General features: G+C 58.7%; 6 protein-coding genes across 6 annotated transcripts; 2 read left to right on the top strand and 4 right to left on the bottom strand.

The window, feature by feature from the left end:
* The first annotated feature begins 221 nt into the window (after positions 1-221).
* On the top strand, positions 222-1,002 carry BDW47DRAFT_15260 (putative isochorismatase family hydrolase). The gene has a single exon (XM_024818326.1). It carries the CDS (start codon positions 300-302, stop codon positions 927-929), a length of 630 nt encoding a protein of 209 aa, XP_024673366.1. The 5' UTR covers positions 222-299; the 3' UTR covers positions 930-1,002.
* Positions 1,003-1,075: 73 nt separating this feature from the next.
* Positions 1,076-5,791, bottom strand: BDW47DRAFT_116690 (ZZ type zinc finger domain protein; the record flags this gene model as incomplete). The annotated part of the gene is made up of 6 exons (XM_024814973.1): positions 1,076-1,996; positions 2,074-2,393; positions 3,141-4,565; positions 4,623-5,079; positions 5,197-5,451; positions 5,657-5,791. The coding sequence occupies 6 exons, from the start codon at positions 5,789-5,791 to the stop codon at positions 1,076-1,078; spliced, it is 3,513 nt and encodes a 1,170-aa protein (XP_024673365.1).
* Positions 5,792-7,130: 1,339 nt separating this feature from the next.
* Positions 7,131-9,236, bottom strand: BDW47DRAFT_124664 (uncharacterized protein; the record flags this gene model as incomplete). The annotated part of the gene is made up of 2 exons (XM_024816293.1): positions 7,131-8,484; positions 8,533-9,236. 2 exons carry the CDS (start codon positions 9,234-9,236, stop codon positions 7,131-7,133), a joined length of 2,058 nt encoding a protein of 685 aa, XP_024673364.1.
* Positions 9,237-10,553: 1,317 nt separating this feature from the next.
* Positions 10,554-12,163, bottom strand: BDW47DRAFT_103510 (putative RNA binding protein Rnp24). The gene has a single exon (XM_024812088.1). It carries the CDS (start codon positions 12,056-12,058, stop codon positions 10,922-10,924), a length of 1,137 nt encoding a protein of 378 aa, XP_024673363.1. The 5' UTR covers positions 12,059-12,163; the 3' UTR covers positions 10,554-10,921.
* Positions 12,164-12,492: 329 nt separating this feature from the next.
* On the top strand, positions 12,493-15,357 carry BDW47DRAFT_116687 (IEC3 subunit of the Ino80 complex, chromatin re-modelling-domain-containing protein; the record flags this gene model as incomplete). The annotated part of the gene is made up of 4 exons (XM_024814972.1): positions 12,493-12,719; positions 12,777-13,604; positions 14,087-14,299; positions 14,388-15,357. 4 exons carry the CDS (start codon positions 12,493-12,495, stop codon positions 15,355-15,357), a joined length of 2,238 nt encoding a protein of 745 aa, XP_024673362.1.
* Positions 15,358-15,964: 607 nt separating this feature from the next.
* BDW47DRAFT_130990 (oxysterol-binding protein related protein OSH3) lies at positions 15,965-19,149 on the bottom strand (the record flags this gene model as incomplete). Its single annotated transcript, XM_024817220.1, has 2 exons — positions 19,008-19,149; positions 15,965-18,931 (listed from the first exon to the last, which is right to left on the bottom strand). Exons 1-2 carry the CDS (start codon positions 19,041-19,043, stop codon positions 15,965-15,967), a joined length of 3,003 nt encoding a protein of 1,000 aa, XP_024673361.1. The 5' UTR covers positions 19,044-19,149.
* Positions 19,150-19,178: the final 29 nt, after the last annotated feature.

Raw genomic sequence — 19,178 nt, 5'->3', positions numbered from 1 at the left:
AAAGCTGGAGAAGATGAAGATAGGATGGAGATGAAGCCAAAGTGAGAAATGACTTTGATGCCTGTATGATAAGGCAGCACAGGGCAAACATTAAGGCAAACTTAATGCAAATTTAATGCAACCATGAACAGTGCACAGCTGAGTCAGCACGTAATACATGACGTACATGATCGACGTCCACCGTCGATCATCCATTCCCCTCATCTTCATCCATCTATCTCATACATCTCCACCATTCAATCCAGTGATCCACTCCAAACTAAACAGTTATCCAACAAATCATTCACCCAGCAATCAACATGTCTCTCGACTTCAGCATCCCCACAGCCCTCATCCTCATCGACAACCAAGCGGCCTTCACGCACCCCACCTACTGGGGCAGCGCCCGGTCCAACCCCTCCTACGAGAACAACCTGCAAGCCCTGCTCTCTGCCTTCCGCGCCGCAAAGCGGCGCTCCTCCAGCACGCCCCTGGAGATCATTCACGTCTTCCACTCGTCGCACACAGACGAAGAATCCCCGCTGCACCCGGCCCACCCAGGCGAAGGCATCCACCCGCTGGACTTCGCCGCCCCGGCCACGGACGGCTCCGAGCTGGTGACGTGGAAGTCCGTGAGCTCGGGGTTCATTGGCACGGAGCTTGCGGACCATGTGCGGGAGAATGGCATCCGGCAGCTTGTGTTTGCGGGGTTGACGACTGATCATTGTGTGTCGACTACTGTGCGGATGGCGGCTAATTTGGGGGTTGTTAGCCGGGGGCCGGATGATCCGGGGAGGATCGTGCTTGTTGCTGATGCGACTGCTACGTGGGCGAAGGGGGGTTTTGATGCGGAGACTGTGCATGCTGTTTCGGTGGCGAGTTTGAAGGGCGAGTTTGCGGATGTTTTTTCTACGGAGGAGGTTGTGAAGGCTTTGCAGGTTGCTGCTTAGATTGCCACTTAGGGTTGAGGGTGGTGTTTTTCTTGTTCCAGGAAGGAAGTGGAATGGAAAGGAGGGAAAAAGGAATCAAAAGGACGGACTAGTATCGACGGCGTTTGCGTTGATAGTTAATGTCCATAACCAATAATAGTAATCAATCACAGATCAACCTCAACAGCAACCACACTCTCCGAAACAAACCCAGACACAAACAGCCACGCCTTCTTCCCCGAATCAGCAGGAACCAGCACTGCCGCACTAGCCGAGCGGATGTTCGTCCCGTCGTCCTCAAACAACACACGCTGTTCCCAGGCGTCGGCCGACTCGTTCCGGCGCACCAGCCACACAATCACGCTCTCCTTACCCTCCGGATCATGCACAGTGCTAGGCAGATCCACAGCACGGCGCAATCCAGCCAGCACATAGCCGCTGGCATCGTTGCCGGGGACACCCTTCGGATCCTTATAGTAGCTGGGGTTATCGATCGTGCTATCGACAGGGATGGTCTCTTCGACGGTGATAGTGTGGTTGGACGAGGCGCTTGCGCGGTACAACTCGCCGCCGATGGCGCTGGTAACGAGGATCTCATCAGGGGAAGCGCCATGGCCCAGACCATTATTGTTCTTCAGTCCTGTGAGTGCCGTGTGCGCGGTGACTTCGTCTTCGGCTTCCGCCGAAGAAGCAAGACCACCCAGCTGGACATGCACGGTACTGCTCCACCCGAGATAGGGCACGAAATCCTCAACATGACGGAGTAGGCCCTCGCGGTGGGAGTGGTCGTTCGTGACGTAGAAGCTGTCTGGAGCGACGGCGTAGACATCGTTGGGCGTGGTGATGAGAGGGTGACGCACGGAGCGCACGAACCGCGCAGTCGAGCTGCCCAGCACGTGGTGGAAGATCTCGATCTGGGAGCGGGCTTTGGGAAGGTCGGACTCGGGCGCGTAGGCCGGGTTGGGGAGGTGGTTCACGGCGAGAATGTAGACTGCGTTGGGATCGGAAGGGTCGGCGACGATGTCGAAGCCGTGGGTGATGAAGGGGCCGGGGAAGTTTTCGAATTCGAGGCGAGTGGACTTCATGGTCTGTCCCATCCACTGTCAGTTACGAATCACATTTACTAGGTAGGTAGGTAGGTAGTAAAGATGGGAGAGAAGGATACCTTCGGATCGATCAAATGAATCGACCCCTTCGTCTGCGCATTCCCCTCCAGCGTCCCGAGAGGAGGGAACCACTCGAAACGCGGGAGAATAGAGTCTTCGCACGCGGCGAAGATCTTGCCCGAGGGTTCATGGTAGTGCAGGTCCTCGCACTGCATTGTGTCCTCGATGCGGTAGAACCCCTCGCCTTGGGCTCTGACGGGGCTGGTCAGCGGCCCTCGCGAGAAGCCTAGCACGGTGGCATTGCGGGAGACGGGCGTGTAGAGGAGGGCCGCGAGAGCTGCCACTAGGAGGGAGAGGATGTAACGGAGCATTTTGTTTCCTCTCTTCGTTTATGTAAACTGGACTCTTTTTGGAAAGGAGTGGATGGACGGGTTCACTCTTGTTTTCGTTCTCTCTCTGTGGGGGAGGGAGGGAGGAGGATTCTGATTTAAGAGAATTAATTCTTTTCTCCCACCAAATCAAACAGTGCGGGGAAGCTCAACCGTTTCGATGATAAATGATAGATCCCGTCCAAATACCGAGGTAACAACAGCCTGTTGGACGTGGTGGGGAACAGAGTGGAGGATGTGGAGGGAGGAGTGGAGAGAGGGCGAGAATATTGATTCGTCCATGTCTAAACCTCCGGTTTCATTTATGGGTTGGTTGGTCCTTGGTAGTGCCATGGTGGTCTCATACGAGGCTGGATATTAGCCTGGCTACTGCTTTGGGAGAGATCGTCGCTGTTGCTTCGATCCTTTATGGCTTCGATATAACTCCGAGCGTTACGGTGGTTACTCCCCTACCACTACATCTCCCGATAGATAGAACGGAATTAAATCAATCCAAATTTCCCCATCCGACTCAAGAATGGGTTGCGGTCACTGGGAGATTGGCCAATATCGAAACAAATTATTTCTTCCTCGCTTCCCAACTCCCGCAGTTCCGAATGTCAAAGCAGGCGTCGTCAAAATAAGGAATATTAGTGCGCGACAAAACCGAACATGATAGAAAAAAAAAAAAAAAAAAAGGAAAAGAAATGTCATAATAGTTGTCTCGACCGATCATCCGATACTTCTTGATCACGCACTGGCCGATTTAGCATCCAGGTACTCCTGATCGCTGGCATCCAAGATATCGTATTCGTCGTCCGTCAGAAGGTCCGTCTCCGTATCTTCATCCAGTGTCAAGCTCTCCACCTCCTCCAACACGTCCCGTTCCGAGGGCTGGGACGGGATTGTGGGAGCCGCCTCCGCCTCCGCGTGGGTGCTCGTCTCCGGGGACTCCTTCTCCAGCTTGGGGAAGATCATCTGGCTGCCGCTGCTCGCCTTGTCCGCGTTGCCCGCGTTGCCCGCCTCGTCCGCCGAGATCGCCACGGGTTCCTCCTCGCGTACTTGGATGTCACACCACAGGCGATGCCCGAACGGCAGGCCGTTGGGCAGCTTCAGTCGCCAGTACGAGATGGCCGTACCCACCCGGCTGGGTGCCTTGAGAGTGACGGTGAACGTGGCGCTCTCGCCGGGCGCTACCGGGGCCGTGAGCCTGTTGGTCTCCATGGCCGCCGACATCGACGACAGACTCATGGCGTGACCCAGATCGACGTTGAACATGGAATCGCCCCCGACGAAGCGGACGTCGGTGCCCGCCGGCCACGCGAGGGGACCGGGATTGCGCAGGGTCCAGTCCTGCTGGAACACCTGGTTGGGCGCCCTCGTGCTGCCGTCCAAAACCGTGTCGGCGACAAAGACCGCTTGGTAGTCAGTCTCCGGCTCAGTGATCTCCGGCGCCGGGACTCGGGCCTCTACGTCCATCGCATCCGGGACCGGCAGTACCGGCGATTCTGCCACCGCGGGGGCCGGTGCCGGTGCCGGGGTCGGGGCCTGGGTCGACGTCGACTGCTGGGGACGACTGGCCGGGGCGGCGGGCAGCGCACCCGGGGCATTGTCGTGGACCGTGCTGACGGTGACGTTGCGCACGGGGGTCTTAAGCATGACCATGGGGTGGGTGCGGTTGTGCGAGTTGGACGGCAGGGCCTCACACTTGGCGCACAGATCGAGGTCGTAGCACACGGAGCACTTGTATCGGACGCCGGCGATGTAGTTCGCATACGGCTGGCCCTTGCACAGCGGGCCATCGCAGAAGATGCCGTAGTGGACCTCGTGGGACACGGGCGGCTCGGCAAGCGTCTCGTAGACGGGGACAAAGCGATGACCCCCATGGCTCTGCGCGGCGTTGGCGTGGCAGTCGGAGCAGTAGTCCCAGTCGGGGCACGTGAGGCACTTGTGGCGGACGCCCACGATGCGTTTCTCACAGCCGTCGCAGATGGCGGCGTGCTGGCGATGACGGCCGGGTTGGCACCGGGACAGCACCAAGTTCCGCAGGCTGAATTGGTGATCACCAAGCAAGGTGAACGTATGGGCCGGGTGGTGTCCGTGGGCATCTCTCAAAAGACAATTGATGCACAGATCATGGTCTTCACAGTCCTCACAGGAGACGAAATGGGATTCCTCCAGCTCTACGGCAGGTCAGCTAACTTGCTGGGGCACCAGATAGGGGGGAGGGTTTCACGTACCTTTGACGCATGAGTTGCAAATGCGTTTGGCCGGTTGGTCGTTCATGGCGCCTGGGAAGGAAGAAATCACCTGGGGAGAAGGCTCTTGCGGGGTGATCTCCGGCACGGACTTCTGCGAGTTGATGGTCTCGGTGGTGCTGTTGATGACAACGCCATCCTTGACGAATCGACGGATCAACCAATGGTCCTCATCGGGACAGGCGGCGCCGGACGTGACACAGGGCGGGCAGAGGTCGTAGTCGCCATCGAAACAGATGCTGCAGTGGTAATGCTCATCGGAGATGGAGCGACCGCAGGCGTTGCAGTCGATGAAATAATTGCCCGCGTCAGCTGAATGGTGGCGGACCATCGGCACGGCGAGGCTATCCTGGCTCAGTACGAAGGCGCGCTGGTGGGACTGGGCCTGAGGCTGGGACTCGGCCTGAGGTTGGAATTCAGCCTGAGGCTGGGCTTGATCCTGAGGCTGGGGCTGAGACTCCGAAGAACGGGGAGTGGTATCTTCCCAGACCAAAGCGGGGAGCTCAGGCACGAGGGAGGCCGAGTCGGCAGCGGTGGGGTTGGCCGGAGAGCTGACGGCGGGCGAGCCCAGAACAGTCTCGAGGTAGTTGCATCGAGGCGGGCTCTGGGGTTCGGGGACGTCCTCGTCCTCTTCCTTTGAGGGTGCTACGGTGGCCTTGATGCGCAGCTTCAATTTGGCCTTGGCGGCGCGATAGAGCTGTTTGTAGACGGCGGGATTACTGGGATCCAGATGGACATGGCAGCCGGCACTGTCCGAGTAGCGCTCGAAGATGACGGTGTCATCGGCCGGGATGCCAAGCAATTGCTGCAGCTATTGGTTGTCAGTACGGAAGCGGTGTGACGGGATGATCTAATTTCTGTAATTTTCGACTTCAGATAATAAGGGAATCAAAGAAATACAATAAATTCAAATTGAAGTATTGTAAAAAAAAAAAAAGGTCCCACCGAAGAGGATGGGAAAACGAGGAAGATGGAGCTCCGAGGAAGCTAAGAAGGAGAGTGGAGACAATCCATACCTTCTGGGGCAGCACCGAGGGACCCAGATCGCCCAAGGGGATCTTAAAGCGGCGATTGTTTTCGTGGAGCTGCACCTTGACGGAGATCAAGGTGGCGGGACCGACCGGAGTAGGAGGAGGAGCGGTAGACGACATGATGAGATGGGGTAGGATGTGATGGGAGATGAGATGGGGATGGGGTGATCTGATCTGACTGGATCGGGATAGGAAGTATACGGATGGCTTCCTGGCTGCCTACTCACGCTGGATGAGTAGGTCAACTACAAAGAACCAGACAGTCCGGCAAGTCCCACACAGAGTAGAGAGAAAACAGTGAAGATAAGAATGATGATGGATGAGAGAGGAAGGGGGGGAGGAAGAAGGAGATGGAAGCAGATGAAGAAGACGAAGAAGAGGAAGAGGAAGATGAGATGAGGTCCAGAGGAAGAGAGAGAGGAAGAGGTGAAGTAAAGAGAGGAGCTCAGGTGGGATCCGCGCTAGTCTCGATCCGGCCTGGCTGGCCGCGGGAGGTCACCTGACACTGCCGCAATCGACGGCGTTACCGTACCGTATGGGCAGTACCATACACACCGTGTATCATGTACCGTCTGGAACCCGTACGGTCCTGTACGGAAGTCTACGGAGGCACCGGCCGGTGAGGGGAAACCAAGGAGATCAATCCATCGGAGAGTTATTAACTAGGTAGGTGGCTTGATCTGACGTCACTGGCGTACAGTCCTGTTCACCTCCCGAACCAAGAGGACAGAAACAAATGGGGGAATAAGGTTGGAGGAGAGGGGGTGGAGTGATGCAAGACCCGTGTATTATCACTCTTGCAGAGCGGCTGGTCCGGGAGGAGAGATCAGAGGAGGAAAGGTGAAGAAAGGACGAAGGAAACAAGAAAGAAAAAGAAAATAGAAACCGAATCAACGTAGAGAATCATCGCCAGATATCAACGGTCCAGCTCGTCCTCGGCGTCATGTCCGTCGTCACTTTTTGATCCGTTCGCTCGAAAAGGAGATGGTATCCATACACAAGAAACAGGAGGCACCCCCGCACGCAACCATAACGGAAGACCAGCAAGAAACTCAAGACTGCAATCGCTAGAAATGCATGGAGCCCGGATCTAACACAAATCAAAGAAAGAAAACACACGAAAACAGAAAAAGAGAAGGCAAGGGAGAAAGAAAAATGAAAGGTTTAAAAGGAAAACGTAAGGGAAACGTATCAATTCGACAGGGAAAAGGACAATGTGGAAGAGTCCACGCGGTGGAAACATACGACGGAGAGATCGTGAAGCTTGAACATGCCAAAAGAACACATGGAATCGCACAGAGACGGAAAGGAAAAAGAGTCAGCGAGTGATGATCGAGGTCAAGGCTCGGGGAATGACCCCGGCGGAGTATCAAAGAAACAAAGAGAGAGAATGTCACAGAGAACGGGAAAGGAAAGAAAGGACAAGAAAAAAGAAGTCGATGAACGACCAACGAGATGGCTACTGCGTGCCATAATAGGCGGCACCGCCCGGGCCCGTGGGATAGTAATATGTTGCCCCCGGCGGGGTCATCATCCCGCCCATCCCCACCACCCCACCAGGTCCGGCCCCCGCCGGCACACCATACTGCGCGTTCGGGTACAGCTGGGACGCGTCGTAAAAGTAGACCGTACCCCCGGCCTCGTGCGCCACCGTGCCGGGCTGCCCCGGCGCGAAGGGCGGCACCGAGGTGGTGCCCGGTCCCACGCCCGCCTGGTACGGCGGATACTCCGTTCCCGGACCGGGGTAGTAGACACCCCCGCCGGGGTAGCCAGTCGGGTAGTACGGTTGCATCGGCGGATACGCGTGCGGCTGGAACGGCTGCGCGTGGATCGCCCGCTCAGGGATCTGAGACAGCGGCGTCATCGCGGGCGGAGCCGACGCGTCGGGGCCGTAGCCCGGGCCGCTGACGGGGGCGGGCACCTGGTGATGGAAGGGCGGCTCCGCCTGCGGCTGGGGCGGGTTGTAGGGGAAGCTGGCGGGCGTCTCGATGTCGGCCACCGACACCGTCTTCTGGGGGCGGGGCTGATGCATCGGGATGGGCGCCGGACGGCTCTCGCGGTAGGCCGGATGCTGCGGTGGGGGATGCGGGAGCGCCGGAGGACCGACCGGGGGCATCGCACCGGGGCCCGCTGTCGCCGGGGGGAGACCCCCGGGGGGCCGATGCGGAGGGGGCAGGCGAACCACGGGCTTGTTGCTCTCGGCGGCAGCGGCGGCGGCCACCATCGTCTGCCGCGAGAGCATCGACCCGGCGGGCGAGGGATATCCCTCGTGCGAGGGCGGTTTCCCGAGGGAGGAGCGGCGGCTCATGGCCACACTGGGCGCGTAGGTGGATCCGGCATAGAAGCTGGGACGGCGGCCGCCGCCGTAGAACCCACCGCGGCCTCGACCGCGATAGGCCTGCTGGTTGGGACGCAGCGCTCGGGGGATGAAGATGAAGGATCGCTCGGTGGCCGGCAGGATGTACCGGGCGGGTTGGTCGGGGAGCGAGATGCGGACGGGTTTATCGCGACGCAGGGGCGGACGATGCTCCGGGAGACGGGTATACTGTTTCTTCGCGACGGACGCGCAGGGAACCGGGGCCGGCATGCCCGGCAGGAAGACCACGACGGGGACATTCCCGATCAACGTGGTACTGGAAAATGATCGGTTGGGCGGGGCCGACTTGGGGGCAATGGGGACGGGCTTAGGCGGATGGTTGACGGGGCCGTGGGCGGCGGGGGCCAACTTCGAGGGCGGTGGACCGGCGCCGACGACGGTGTCGTGGAGGTCATGTCTCCAAGGCCCTTGGCTGGCATCCGTTCGCGCGGGGTGTCTAAAGCGGTCAGAGACATGTATTTAAGGGGTGGGTAAGAGTACATACCGGCGGACGTTGCCGTCCACGATCAAGCCGTACGGGCGGGACTTGGATTTGTTGAACGGCTTGTGGCCGTTGGAGGCCGACTCGGTGGAGCGCTTATCGTGCAGGAAGAAGCTGCCGCGGGTGGGCACGAAAGGAGGATTCTCCTCCTTCTCCTTGGCGGGCTTTTCGGGTTCCCGGCGTTTCTTGTCAGCCAACGATTCGCGCCGTTGCTCGGTGGGCGGAGCGGACGGGGTCCGCCCGGTCTGGCGGGCGCGGTCTCCCTTGGGACTCCTGATGCGATCGATCTCGGGCCCGTCGGCGGTGTCGTTGGATACCCTGAGACCGTTCATCATCGTCTCGGTGTCGGATACGGTGGTCGTCAACTGCCGTTTTCCGGGGGAGGCGGAATGACGTCGAACGGACGGCGGGTGGGTGGGTTTGGAACGGCGACCGCCATTTACCTGGGGATGATGGTGCTGGCGGTGATGGTGTTGGTGGGCGTGATGACCGTTGGTGGTGTCCTCCGCCCGGACCGATGTCGACACCTCATCATCACTTTCATCGGTGACCTCCCCATCCGCATCTTCCCCATCCGGATGACTGGCAACCGACCCCTCGCTCAGGGAATCCTCTTCCAAGCCTCCATCTACCGAACCTTCATCTTCCCCTTCCTCCTCCCTCCTCCGGCGACGACTCGCGCCGATGTTGTGACGGCGGGGAGCCATGACGGTGGTGAGTAATTATGATGTAATGAGGACCGCAGTGGTCGACTCCTCCACAGAGCTCGGTGAGCGACGAAAGACGAGGAGAGAGGGGAGGAAAGCTGTGGTTGAAATGATCCAATATGGCAGATCGAGATCGTAACTGAAGGTCGGTTTACACTGGGGGAGGCACGACGGCGGGTTGACCGTCCGGGAGGAAGAATGGGGGGACCGAGATTCCCACAGTCGGGTCAAGCAATAGAATCAACAACAATACGGCCGTAGAGATGGAAGAGGGAAGAAAATAAGAAGAAGAGAAGTAGAAGGAATCAACGACGTGCGTTCAGAATGGAATCAGGATTAAGGAAGAAGGTGGAGAAGAAGGGGAAAAGGAAGGGAAGGAAGAAAGGCAGCTCGAAAACGAGGGCGACCCAGACGAGGGACAGAGGGAGAGAGATAGATGAAGAGGAGAAGAAAAGAGGATGAAGAAGAGAATCAAAAAAGAGAAGCGAAGGAGGAGAGGAGGAACAAGTTGAAAAGAAGAAGAAGGGAAGAAGAGAAGAAGAGAAGATGAAGAGATGATGGAGGTTGAAAGAGAGTTGGAGAAAGATCATAATAATAATAATGACGATAGGATAATATTATCCCATTGAAGGTGGAGTTAAGCGACTGGGAATATTAATCTGACATCCGTGTCAATCTGCCCGATCGGGTTTAGTCTGGCTGGTGATTCTAGAACTTCTTCCTTTATCAACATAATTATATTATATAATTATATCATTATATGCTTGTATATTTGTACTTAACTATAGACTATTCTCTTTTTTTTTCATCTTCTCGATCCTCTTCTCTATCATCTTCCTCCTGAGTCTTCCATGGCTCGGAAGACTTCACACCGCTATGCCATTCCAAAACAAACCCAATCAACCACTATAGTTTCGTGGTCGTCCTGCCATCATGAATGTGACCATGATGTCGTCCACTGACTAAGCGTGGTCAATCCATCGTCTCCTCTCAGTGTCAATCCAGTGTCAATCCAGTGTCAATCCAGTGTCAATCCAGTGTCAATCCAGTGTCAATCCTAGTACCAATCGCAGTTTCTGTCTCTGCCAATCCCTGTGCCAGTTCCGTCCGTTCCACCCCAGTCCACCAATTCCAGTCCAGCGCTGGGTTGGGGTGATCTCGCAGCCGGCATGTGAAACGTCGCCCCGCACACACGGCCTGTTCGATGACTGATAGAAACAATGAAACTCCTTGATTAGGAGATGGTCAAAGTCTCGATACAGACATGAATATGAGAAGAAAGATTGATGGGACAAGGGTAAAAAGGAAAGAGGGGGGAAAAAAAAAAAAAGAAAAACAAAAAAAAAAGAAATAATATTGATAAAAGTTAAATAAAAAAGGTAACAGGCAACTCGCGGGTATCAGTGGATAAGAGATGGGCTCATGTCCGCCAACCTCGACGTGGTGAGACAGCCAATACCAAGGCATGATCGGAAAGTCGACGCTGGCCCTGCAAGGAATCCCTCCAGAATCACAGTCATCAGAAAGAACACCGGTCTGTCCAGTAAGGAGTTCCCCTTGCCTTCCATAGCGAGTTCGCACTCTCCCAAGCTGTCCTGGTTATCCGGTTGTCTCTTCTGTGCATCTTCTCGTTCCTCCTCCTTCCTTAACCCTCCCTCTCCTTGTCTCAGACACATTGGATGGGCTCAGTCAAAAGTGACCTTCTGTCCCTTGGCCTCCACAATGGCACCGCTCAGCTTCTGCACCGTATCCGAATCGTATCTAGTATAATCCGGTTTATCGCGCTTGGCACGCGCAGGCATTTCCCTGATCGCATCGCCAGTCGCGTCACCCTCACCATCCTTCGTTCTGGTCTTGCTGCCCTTCCCGTAGCGTTTGTTATACCGGGTGGTGGCATCTTCCGCAAATTCCATTCGCATGCGTCGCCCTAACAGGTTGTTCACCCACACCCGTCTCTGCTGCGGCTTCTTGGGCTTTCGGCGCTGTTTCGAAGACTCCGCGTCCTCCTTCTTCTCCTCCTCCTTCTCCTCCTCTTCCTCCTCCTCCTCCTCATCCTCGTCATCTTCCTTGACCATCACAAATCCCTTGACCGCGGCTTCCGCTGCCGCCAGATCCTGGAATCTCACCCACGCGTAGCCCTTGCATTTCCCACTGTCCTGGAAGGTAGCCATGTGGACATCGTTAATAGGGCCGCACTGCCCCAGGTGCTCCTCCAGCATCTCCTTGGTCGTGTCGAAGCCAAGGTTTCCGACGAATATGCGCTTCGAGGGCGGGGGGCCGGACACCGCCGCCGCGGTGCCAGCCTTCTGGCCGTCCTCTCCCTCCGTCGGCTGAGGCCGACCCGTAAAGCTTTTCGCATCCTTGATCAACACACGGCGACCCGTCAGGAGCTTCTCGCTCAGGCCCACCGCCTCCGTCGCGGCCTTGGCCGTCGAGAAGTCAACGTAGGCGAATCCTCGGTTCTGCGCGCGGGCGTTCTTGTCGGCCGGCCGCGGCATGTGCAGGCGGGTGATGGTGGTCTCCGAAAAGGAGCAGTGGGTCGTGAAGAATCGACGGACGTCGTCCTTGGTCGCTGAGAAGGGCAAGTTTCCAATCCAGACTCCGTACTCCGACCGCTTCGCCGCGGCAGGGTCCTCCTTCTTGGGGTCCGTCTCCTCGGTGGGCTTGTCGGTGGTGGCGTCGGATGGGTCCTCGGCACCCTTCTTCTTCGCTTTTCGCAGGGCCTTCTTCGAGGGCGGTTCGGGGGCCGACACATCGATCTCGATCTCCGAGACCTCGGGCAGCTTGCGCTTTTTCTGGATTCCTTCCCCGGCGTCCGTCATTGTGGGAGATGTGTTTGCTGCGGTCTGTCGGTTTTAAAAAGATCACAAGAATGGAACAAATCGAATATAACCCTTAAAAAAAAAGCACCCGTAATGTCAAATATAGAGCGATTGATCGAATAGAAAAATAGATGAGGAATCTGAGACGGCTGATCGCTTTTTTTCATCTTTTTTTTTCTTGGGAAAGACGGGCAGAATACACTCCGCCTTGGACCAGATACCATACCATACGATACCGCCTTCCGTCTCCCTCACTCATCCCGGATTCCTTCATGGAATGATATTGATTGTTCATTCAGCTTCATCCATCCATCGTGTCTCTCGGTGTCGACTCAACGACGATCCCATATTCCATTCGACCTCACTTCTGATCACTCTGGGAGCCATCATGTCCCATTACCCCGAAGAGGCCTCCGCGGCCGAGAGCCTCCCCGATGCACCCGCAGCCCCTACCAAGGCATCCGCCCGGTCCTTCAAGTACGCGCGATTCATTCCTATCCCGGACACGGTCCCAGGAAACCCAACTAACACAGTATGCTTATAGGAAAAAGTTCGCCAAGCTCAAGGTTCAATTTGAGGTGCGCATGCGAGACAGCGAGGCGCTCATCCGCGAGGAGTTACGTATCCAAGACATCTCCAAGAGGATCCAGGAGCAGAACGAGTACGCGACGATCTAACCCCCCCCTATTGAGCATTTCGGTGATTAACCCGGATACAGTCAGCTGCTCGAAGTTCTGCTGGAATTCAACGACAGTCTCCACATCGCCCCAGACGTGCGGTACGACCTGACGGCTCCCGGCGACGACGACGAAGGCGACTTTCTGCCCACCCCCCACAGAGAATCATCGCCGGTACACCGAGACCCCACGGCAGCTGTGTCTCGACTGAAAGATGCGAAGGCGGAGCTGGCGGCAGGACATCTCTCAGTCGACGCGTACCACGACCTGGAGAACACCATCAAGCACGGCAAGGCGTTTGCGCCGCGACTGCACTACCGCTCGTTGATCCAAACCCCTCACACGGACCCCCGGCCCGAGGAGGGCGCCGACGACCGCGCGCCAGGCTCCCAATTTGAGCAGTCTCTGGGCTTTCTCACGCCGGAGCACGAAACCGAGTATTACCTGTCGATGGACGCCAAGTTGGGCGACGAGTCGGCGGCGCTTCAGCTCGGCCGCGCGACTGACAAGCCGTCCTTTGCCGAACGGGAGCGCGATGCAGCGCTGCGGAATCCCATCTCCGTGTACAACTGGCTGCGACGGAACCAGCCGCAGATCTTCCTCCAGGACAACGAGAATGCCTCGGAGAAGTCGACCTCGCGGCCGTCGAACCTCCGCACCTCGAAGAGGGCGCCTCCCCAGCGCAAGGACGACGACACGCATGACGAGGACGGCTCAACGGTTGATACGGGACCTACGTCGGGGGGTGCGAAGAACAAGCGGAAGCGCGATGATGAGACGGGGCCGAAGAAGGGCGGAGGTGGTGGTAGCCGCGCCAACCGCAAGAAGAAAGAGGATGGGGGTTCGACTTCGAAGCGGTCGTCGAAGCGGTCATCGGGGGCGGGGGCATGAAATTCTCTCCCTTACCTCCGTCTCTTTTCTTTTCTTTTATTTTTTTCTTTGAATCGTTTCAGTTTCTTATCTCTGTATTATTAGTCCCGGCGTCGACGATCTGATTATGATGGAACTCCCTGTTGACGTTCTATTCATCTGTGTAACGCATTGCTTTTTGCAGCGATTCTAACATTGTCCATCTATAATTTGCCATCAATAGTAAAGATATCATACGTTTGTACCATAATCCACAGCATACATATCTCCCTTGGACTGTACTGCACAACTACAGTCAGAGTCCGTGTTTGTCCAGTTTGTCCCGTCTGTCCCGTCTGTCCCGTTTGCCCTGTTTGTATCCCGCCAAGACTTCCACCAAAGAAGAAAAAAAGATGCTCAAGACGTCACTCTCCCTCACTTGATTCTACTTTTCTCCCACCACATTCTTCATTTCCCTTCTTAATCTCCCTTGAACAGAGAGAATGGCAATCACGATCCTCCCCCCGGTCACCGACACCGGCGATGTGACCTACCCCGACTCCGACATGGACTCGATGTCCGTCGACTCCGACGGCGGCGTCAACCTCGAACCCGGCCAGTCCTCCAAACAAGGTCTCCGGATGGCAGGGCTAGACATCAGCACGGGGGTAGTGACGCCCGGCGAGGTCGTCACAGATGATCCGCAGTGGATGAGGTATTCCCTCCTTTCCCTCCTTACCATCACAGCAACCTCCCCCAGTCGGGGAATGACAAAACGAAATACATACTAACCAGAGAACCAGAGGCCACGGCACCTACTCCGCCCCCCTCTCAACATCCATAATCGCCACCGTCGCCGGAACCGTCCAAAAAACCAACAAACTGCTCTCCGTGCAGCCGCTGCGCGCGCGGTACGCGCCCGAAATCGGAGACCTAGTCGTCGGCCGCATCGTGGAGGTCCAGTCTCGCCGGTGGAAAGTCGACGTCGCGGCGCCGCTGCTCGCCCAGCTGCCTCTGTCCGCGATTAACCTGCCGGGTGGTATCCTGCGCCGCCGGACCAGCGCCGACGAGCTGCAGATTCGCACGTTCTTCAGCGAGGGAGATCTGGTTGTTGCGGAGGTGCAGAATGTGCATCAGGATGGTGCGGCGTCGTTGCATACCCGCTCGCTCAAGTACGGGAAGTTGCGGAATGGTGTCTTTTTGGCTGTGACTGGTGCGGGTGGGAGCGGGGCGTCGAGCTCGAGTGTGAAAGGTGGGGTGGGCGCTGCTGCCGCGGGGGGAGCCGCGGGGAGTGGTGCTGGTGCGGCCAGTGCAGGCGGCGGTGTGGTGCGGTCGCGTCGACAGGTGTGGACGGTGAACACGGCGAACGGCGGCGGCGACGTGGACGTCATCCTGGGCGTGAACGGATACATCTGGATCTCGAAGCACGCGGAAGACACAGCGGCCGCGTCATCGACAACAGAGAACGTGTCGATCACGCGCATGGAAGAGATGGTCTCCAGCTCGGTGTACTCCAGCCAGAACGACGAGATTGCCCCCCAGACGCGTCGTGAGATCGCGCGGCTGGCGCAGTGTATCCGGGTGCTGGTGCAGGGGGGTGTGCGCGTTGACGAGGAGACCGTCATGGGTGCTTACGAGGCTAGTTTGCAGGTCGATTTGGAGGTTGGGGACGATCACGATGAGGAGGACGATGACCTCAGTCGGGAAGGGAGGGAGTATCTCGAGGGAGACAAGTCGCAGCGGATCTTGGAGCAGGTGTTGGCGCAGCAGTAGCCGATGATCACACTGTTTGACATCGACTTAGCACTGCACTGTGACAGAAACGCTATCTCGATGATCCTATATTGACTGCGGACTGTCTGTTTTACACATTACAGCCCGGTCGAAAGGCATCTCGGCCGGTCCGACCTGCCTGGGGATTATCACGAAAGCTGCCTACTCCATAGACCGACTGGCCGCAGAATCACCCGGTCCGCGATGTGGTCGACACTACAGAGTGGCTTCAGAAGACTGGAAGCCAGACCAGCAACCGACCAGAACTGTGTACCCACAAACGGTCGTCACCTTTTCATCAAGCGACAACACCTTCAGTGCTCGACTCCTATCAAACACTAACAGCACTTCGGAAGACATGCGTTATGAGCATGGATGGGGGGAGCAGGGTATACAATGTATCAATTATACTCCCTCTTTCTAGAGGAACAATACCAGAACCAAGTATATTCCACACACCTCCAAAAGAACCAAACCCGTAGAGCGAACCAACATCGATCTATTCATCTAATCATTTTGCACAACACAAATTCTACAAAGAAGAAACTAATTACAAAACCGAATGTGTGCAAAGGTTAGAGAAAAAAAAAATATGTAAGAAAAAAAACTACTCAAACACCGGCACCACCCCGGACCAACTCCCCCTGGCCCTCTCCTCCCAATACCCATCCTTCCCAGCCTTCAACCGCCAGTGCGCCTCGCCGTCAGCAGCATTATCGTCCGCGACCTTGGCGAACCAGCGCGGCGTCCACGACTCACCCGCAGCTTCCATATCGCGACGGCGAGCGCGCTGGCCTTCTTCCAGACGGACCTTGACGGTCTCCGCGCGGTCGACGTCGCCGTCTTCGAGGGCGCGCTGGTCGGGTCGCATGCGCGAATCTGTAACAGGGACGTGGCCGTCTTCGATGGGCGTGACCTCGTTGAGCACGGCTGCGAAGCGGGTCAAACCGTAGTGCTTGGGCGCCTGGGAGACGAGCGGGCCGGCTGTCCAGAGCGGGTTGCCTCCGGTGGGAGTTCCGCCTTGGGTCAGCTGCAGGGAGGTGGTCCACGTGCCTGCTAGGCCGAGGGGCAGGTCGCGGCCGTTGGGGTCGACGACCTTGGTGGTGACTTCTTCGCTGCGGCCGGAGAACATGCCGCCTGCTTTGAAGGTGGAGATGGCCTTGTGGCCGGTGGATTCGTTGAGGACGGTCATCTCGCCGACGGGCTCGACGTACTTCTCGCCGGCGATGATGTTGCGCAGGAAGGAGGTCGCCTGGGACCAGGAGAAGCGCTCGCCGGTTGCGTGCAGCGTCAGGCGGACTTTGCCCTCGGTGATGATCTCGGCGGATTTGCCCCAGAACTTTTGCGTCGGGACGGGCGCCTGGGCTAGACTCCAGTCGCGCGAGTCGGCTTGGTAGGCGAGCTGCACGGGGCGGTGCGATACCTTTTCGGCGATGAAGCGGAAACCGAGGTCTTCGCGTACGAGCTCGTAGGTCTCGCCCAGTAGGGGGTTGAAGGGCTTGCGGATGGCGCGCTCGCGCACGCGGTTGCTGGAGAGCGGGGCGAGCGCGAACGCCGTCACGAGCAGCAGCCGCTGCACGGGGTCTGTGGCCGCGGCAGCCTGGTCCAGCAGCGCTGGGTACTCGAGGACCTCGGCGGCGCGCTGCAGAAGGGAGAGCGGCTCGTTGGCCGACACGGGCATCGAGATCTGGGACAGGTCCTTGCCGACGTTCTTGCGCAGGAAGCCGATCAGGCTGGGCGGCATGACCGTGGGCGCCGTGATGTTGGCGCGCCGCGACACGGGACGGAGCGGCAGCGGCGTGAGCGACTTGGGCTTCGGGGGGAACAGGGAGGTGGCGCGGCCGTCGCCGCCGGGGGGTGCGTCCGGCTCGTCGTCCCCCTCGCTGTCCGATGGCACGTCGTCGTCCACCACGTCGTCCTCGGCCTCGGCGGCGGCAGCGGCAGCAGCAGCAGCGGCCGACCCCGCGGCGGGTGCCTCCTCGTCGTCGCTGTCGCCGTGGATGGTCAGCAGCGGCGAACGGTCTCCGTCGTCGACGGCGTCAAAGAACTCGTCCTCCGACTCCATGCTGGCCCGTGGCTGGGTGTGCAAGGTAGGCAGCTGGCGGCGACGCTGCTGGCTGGCGGTCAACAGGCCAGAGAAGTCGTGGACGACCGCGTCGAGGTCCCGTAGCAGGCTCATCAGGTGGCGGTGGACCTCGTCGGAGCCCTCCGCGGGGCCAGCGTCCGGCGGGGCCAGCTGGGTGGACGAGGCGGCGGCGGCGGCGGAGGAGGAGGAGGAGGAGGCGACGGGAGTCCGCCGCCCGCTTGGGGGTGTGGGGTTGGTAGCGGTGGAGGGAGGGCCCGCGCCGGGCGGTCCCTGGGTGCGCCGCTTCCAGAACGGACGACGGTCCCGCGTCTCCGCCGACTCGTCGCCGGCACCTTCAGGCGGCGTCACGGGGTGCGGGCTCGGGGAGCGACCGCGTGGGCGCTCCGGGGCGGCACCAGGGACGGTCAAGTACTTGGGGTCGGTCTCCTGGGCCAGGCGGCGCACGGCGTCGCGGGACCCACGCACGCGACGGACGAGGTTCTCGACCTGGGACCACTCGCGCTCCTCGGCCGCCGTGGACGGGGTCGGAGCGTGGGGCATGGACGGGACACGCAGCAATGGCTCGGACGGGGCGTGGGGTTGGTGAGAGAACTCCTCGGTGGCGGCGGCGGCGGCGGTCTTGGTGGACGCGCCTTTCTCCAGGGCGCGCTTCCAGGCGACGAAATCCTCATCGCTGTGGGCGCGCAGGTGCCATATCTCGGTGCCCGAGTCGATGGAGATCTCGCGGGAGTTTTCGTTGCAGGCGACGGCAGCCAGAGACAGGGGTATGGACCCGCGCAGGGCGGAGGCGTTGCGATCGTGGTAGTAGGACAGCGTGGCGGTCGCAAAGTCCAGGGCGAAGAAACGACGGGCCCAGCCCTGGTGACGCTTGCGGCGACGCTTGTGCAAGATGCCCGTGTGAGCGTTTGAGCCGTCGTGAGCGGCGGCTCCAGGCTGAGGAAGGACGTGGGCGACGCTGTTGCCGCGGCGGCGGGTGGTCGGGGGGCGGCCATCGACGGCGGCGGGGTCCCCGCGGTCGGGACCGGCACCCCGAGCGGCGGCGGCATGGGGCACGGGGACGGCCTGCGGGGGCAGGGCGCTGGGGTAGGTCAAAAGCACGAGGGTGACGGTCTTGGAGATCTGTTTGGAGAAGGTGTTGTCGAAGACGAGGGCGTAGTTCCCCCCCTCATGGGGGGGCACGGCATACGTCCCCTTGACGATCTTATCAGCCTCGCATTTGCCGACCCAGTGGATCGTGCGCAGGCCCATCCCAGTCAACTTGTCGACGACTGAGGCGCCGGCCGGCAGATTCCCCCGGGCGGAGGTAGCAGGGAGGTTCTCATTGGAGACGTTGACGGTGTTGTCGGTGGGGAGGCTGGAGGAGGAACTCAAGACGCCGGAGCCGCCGGGATGCTTGAAGATGCCGAAATTGATGGATTTTTTGTGGGGTTGGATACTCCAGGAGATGGTATGATCGGATTGGACATGAACCCAGCGAACGAAGTAGGACTGGGGGGGGGGGTGAGTTTGGTCAGCATGAGGTTATCCAACGTGAGGCTATCCAAGCGGGGGTTGGGGGAATCACCTTGCTGTGGATCTCCAACTCCTCCATGGCGGCCATGGTGGATCAAGGGGCGATTGGGGGTTTGAAAACCCGAGCAAACATAAGAGCGACAGAAGAGTACAACAATGGAGGTGAGATGAGGCAGGGGAAAGGCACGATGAGGCTGAAAGGAGAGACGAGGAGAGTGAGATG

This window comes from Aspergillus candidus (genome assembly GCF_002847045.1).
Source record: "Aspergillus candidus strain CBS 102.13 unplaced genomic scaffold BDW47scaffold_14, whole genome shotgun sequence".
Classification (NCBI taxonomy): domain Eukaryota; kingdom Fungi; phylum Ascomycota; class Eurotiomycetes; order Eurotiales; family Aspergillaceae; genus Aspergillus; species Aspergillus candidus.
This window is presented reverse-complemented; position numbering and strand designations above follow the sequence as displayed.